Here is a 4366-nt window from a genome sequence, read left to right as displayed (position 1 = left end):
ACTAGGCCTAAGAATGAAAGGGAAACAAATGCATAAACGATGGGCTAAATGGAGACATACAGAGTATACAGAAATATATAACTGGAGAGAAAGAAATCTGCAGATGAGCCGACCTTTTGATTTATTTATTTATGGGTTTTTATTTTATGTATTTTTTTATTATTAATATAATTTTTTTCCCTTTTTATTTATTTTGTTTTTCTTTCTTCTTTTTCTTTTCGTCTTGTATGCATTGTAAGTACTCAAAAGAAGGAGTAGAAAAATGAATGACTAGAAAGGGAAAACACGCCAAGAAGATAGAAATAGAAAAACGGGATAATTGGGGAAGGAATAACAACGCACACGGAAGGGAATGAGAAGACAAGAAGACAAAGAATGGACAGAATAACGGCGGAAGAGCACAAACAAAGAAAGACTTCTAGAAAACGAATGAGGGGAAATGAACAGAACTCAATGTTAATAATATGATGAATGCTGAGTACTGAGGGGAATGTGTTTCTAAAGTAAAAGTTGATAAATAAAAAGTTTCAAAAAAAAAAAAAAAAAAAAAAGAAAACCCTGTTTAATTCTTCACCAGGTTTGGTTCAGTTATTTAAGTATAATAACTGGCAACAATAAAACACACAACAGGAGGTTTTATGTTATTCTTTATACATTTTAAACATAGATTCCTATAAAAAAACAACATTTTTTACATTTGTACAAATGTACAGATAAATAAAGCAGAGCATTTTACCGGATACGACTCGGAGCTGCAGACGTCAAAAATAACCGTTTGCATGTTTTTACGTAGAAATAAAACTTTCAGGCTGAGAGAGGTCCTGTCGAGCTGCTGGTTTGGGTTTTAAAGAAGCGAAGTCAAATGCCTGATGGACGAGTTTGTTCCCGCAGAACCTTTAAATCTGTTAGGAAGAAGTTTGTTTTTTTCAGAATGCCGATCCGTTGAGGAAAAATGAATTCTGTTTATTCAGTGAAGGAAAACCAACACATCCTGTTTTATAAAATGTCTTTAAAATGATCTTAATAACAATAAAAATAAATATTAGTTTGCTTTATACCCAAATATCTGAAGATGTGGCGCCCCCTGGTGGCCAGAACGCATCACAACCACCATAATCAGCCCCCTTGAATCACTTTGATGATTTTTTGCATATTTTTATCTGACAGCAGCAAAACTGACCCCAAATCAGAGCATGATGGTGATTTCTCATGATGCTTCATTAGATTTTGATCACCACTAAGGAAAAAAGGGAATTTATTTTGCTTTAAATATGAGGATTTCAGACCAAAACGTTAGCTTGTTCCATTTTCCAGTGAATGTTCCTGCTGTTTCCCTCTGGTTCTGCTGGAGCCGTGTGCTCAGCTGCTCAGGACCTTTGTGTAGGGCTGCTGCAGACACAGCGAGTCGTGGTGAGGAAGAGGATGGAGGTAGTAGTGTTCGATCAGAGCCGACAGGTTGGGGAAGGCCAGGTTGTTTTCCAGGAAGATGCTGTCGTTCTGGAATCAGAGAACAGGAGACGTGAACACGGACACATCCAGCGTGGACGGATCCGGCTGAGGGGGCGGAGGTTTGTGTTACCTCCTCAAACAGCCTGTAGTTTCTGGCCTTGTTTATACCGGCGTCCCACACGACCAGAACCTGGAGAATACAGCAGGTAGAAACAACATTTCCATTTAGGCCCCTTAGCTATGGGCCCCTTTCAAACTTTATTCAGTAGTTCTGGTGTCTAAAAATTCTAGTAATAAAAATCAGCAGACTTTAGGCTAAAAACTGAGTTTGATTTGTTAAATAAATGTTTTTTTCCCCCAGAAGTTAACTCCAGGGACGTCCCGAGGAGCTGAACTCAGCTCCTGATCTCTACTGTTGACTTATTTCGCTGTTTTTCAGCCGCTGGGCCGTAGTACCACACTTCTAGTCTAGTGTAGCTTTTTTATTTCACAATAAAATCAAATAAAATCAAAGTCACTGACTAGCAGCTTCTGTTTGGTACCTTAGCCGTTTTGGTTCCTGAGTTTCTGATGCCGTAGAGTCCGTTCTGAGGAGACGCGGCGCTCTCTCTGAAAAGTCTGCAGACACAAACTCAGATTTAAGTTGCTAATAATAAAAAACTGTGATAGATCATCATAAAGCTGTTCTCCATGTTCTACTGGTCTGAGTTCAAAGTTTAGATTGAATAAAGGCTGTGAGACCGACTCCTGCCACTAGGGGGCAGAATCACTCCAGGTGTTATTGTTTGTTATTTTATTTAATTTTTTTTATCTTTTATTTTCATTTATTGACATTAAAATAAAAATACAGAACTAACTTGCTGCAAGCCAAAATGAAAAAGGGGACAGAAAGAAGAAAAACTTATGTTGTCTGCCCCTTTTAACTAAAATAACATTAATACAAATGAAATAATCATATGATTCTTAAAAAATTGAACAATATAGTTCCTGGACTTGTTGGCCGACACAGTCTGTTACTGAAGTTTGTTTGTTTCCTCTCAGGTCTGAAAACAACAACAGAAGCTATTATTCTGCTGCAGGAGTTTTGTTTCTGACCCACGTCGTTGACGCAGATGGAAACTTTGTCTCGTTTTTATGTTGAGAATGTAAAAACATGGTTGTGTTAAAGATTTAGACTAAAACTAGCGTTAGTTATTTACTAACCAGCTGTTTCTCTTCAGATAATTACACAATAAAAGAGAAAACAAACCCTTACAGACGCTGGGACTCATTTAGACTCTATTTTTTTATTTAAATTTTTCTTCTGTTGGCACTCGCGGAGTACAGATGCTTCTCTTTTCGCTCCCTTATCTTCTTTTCCCAAGGCTCTTAGTCCTGTCTGCCCACAGAACTCTTCTCTGCATTTCTTCAGAAAAACTTTATTTTTACTAACCATAGATTTGATAAACTGGTCATTCAATGTGATCGATAAGATTTTTTCAACAATGAGAACAGAGCAGGGGGCTCCCACATGCCCACAGGGGACACACCCGGTGGGATATATGCTGGATTCCTGGAAAGAATGGAAGATCATATGCCTCTCCCAGCTGTCCACTGAGGATGTCGAAGACGTGTGGATATTTGTTCTGATGATCACTGGATTTCTCCTGATTGGAGTGGGAGGATATCTGGTTTTCTGGAAATTTGGGAAGACGGGAGCGATTGGAGGGCGACCCGCACCCACGGAAAGCCCCGTCCGTGTGGAGACTTCTCAGACTGGGACGTTACTCGAGGTGAATCGTTAGCTGGACAATGTTCTAGCTGCGATACCGGTGTTAGTGCGCAAAATGGATGTCATCTCGGAGAGAGTCACCGGACTGTATGGACAAGTTTAAAACCCAAATTGGCTTCACTGAAGGACTGGAAATGATCAGTTTAAAGACTGAAAGCAGTGAGGAAAATTATCTCAGCCTGACCCAAACAAAGTCTTGTTATCTGAATCTGACGCCCTGGTAGCCTTGAGCTGCAAGCAAATAAAACCCCCACGAAGGAATGCAGACAGATGCTGTGAAACCCCCCCCCCCCCTCACACACACACACACACAACTTTGGACTGGTGGACTTCAGCCTGGCGAGGTCATCAATCTGTAGGAGTCAATGTGCTCTTCGCTTCTCCCAAGATCTCCCTCCCATCTGTGACTGTACAGTAGATGAGCGCCATAGATGGCTGCTCTCGCTGGGGGAAACAGGATCCCAGCCCCCCCCCCCCCCCCCCGCCTTCCTATTGGAGTCTCATATCATGTTGTGCTGTCTGAAGTCTGTTGCATATCTGTTGAGGTGTTTTTTGCAGAGCAAAGCTGCCCTCCTGGTGGGAGGGTAGCTCTGAAATGCCTCTTTTTTCCCTCCACCTGAACCAATCCTCATGTTACCTTCTTATCTCTATTAAGGTAGCGCGACTCAGGGTTGCGAATGACCACAGTCACCAATTCTTGTCATGTGTCTTGCCCGTGTATGTCTGATCTCTGAATTGTGTGTACTGAAACTCTAATTTCCCCCTGGGATTAATAAAGTATTGATTGATTGATTGATTGAACACAACACATCTGTAGAGTTTGTGCAGCTGAGACACAAACACTTATCTGTTGAATCCAGTTAAGGCAAAGCTACGAGACCCTTTTACTCATCTTTCCTACAAAAGTCACATTAATCCATCGTTTTCATTTAATTACGGCATCTTTTGTATTTTATTGTAAAACGTTGTAAGATAATTTTCAGCAGGGAAAATACTTTTATGTTATGAAACAAACAACAAAAAACAAACAAACAAACAACAAAGAACCTACTTCTCTACGTAGCTGGTTTCCGTTGAATCGATGAACACGGTGTCTGGAAGCTGAACCTGTAGAAACAACATGAAGAGTTCAGATCAGCAAACGGA

The 4366-nt window shown here is 40.4% G+C and overlaps 1 protein-coding gene across 3 annotated transcripts in view; it reads right to left on the bottom strand.

Annotated features, from left to right (window-relative positions):
* Positions 1 to 642: 642 nt before the first annotated feature.
* sh3bp2 (SH3-domain binding protein 2) overlaps positions 643 to 4366 on the bottom strand; it is a 37293-nt gene continuing 33569 nt past the window's right edge. For 2 of the 3 annotated variants that reach the window (XM_054744670.2, XM_015943420.3), the window contains exons 10-12: positions 4272 to 4327; positions 1992 to 2067; positions 643 to 1639 (exon numbers count right to left, since the gene is read on the bottom strand). In XM_054744670.2, the coding sequence (XP_054600645.2) occupies positions 1256 to 1639; positions 1992 to 2067; positions 4272 to 4327 (516 nt within the window). In that variant the 3' untranslated portion in view covers positions 643 to 1255. The remainder of the gene's footprint in view (positions 1640 to 1991; positions 2068 to 4271; positions 4328 to 4366) is intronic. The other variant, XM_015943422.3, reaches the window with a different exon arrangement.

Source organism: Nothobranchius furzeri, chromosome 6 (genome assembly GCF_043380555.1).
Source record: "Nothobranchius furzeri strain GRZ-AD chromosome 6, NfurGRZ-RIMD1, whole genome shotgun sequence".
NCBI lineage: Eukaryota > Metazoa > Chordata > Actinopteri > Cyprinodontiformes > Nothobranchiidae > Nothobranchius > Nothobranchius furzeri.
The sequence above is the reverse complement of the archived record's forward strand: the minus strand, read 5'-3'. Positions and strand labels throughout refer to the sequence as shown.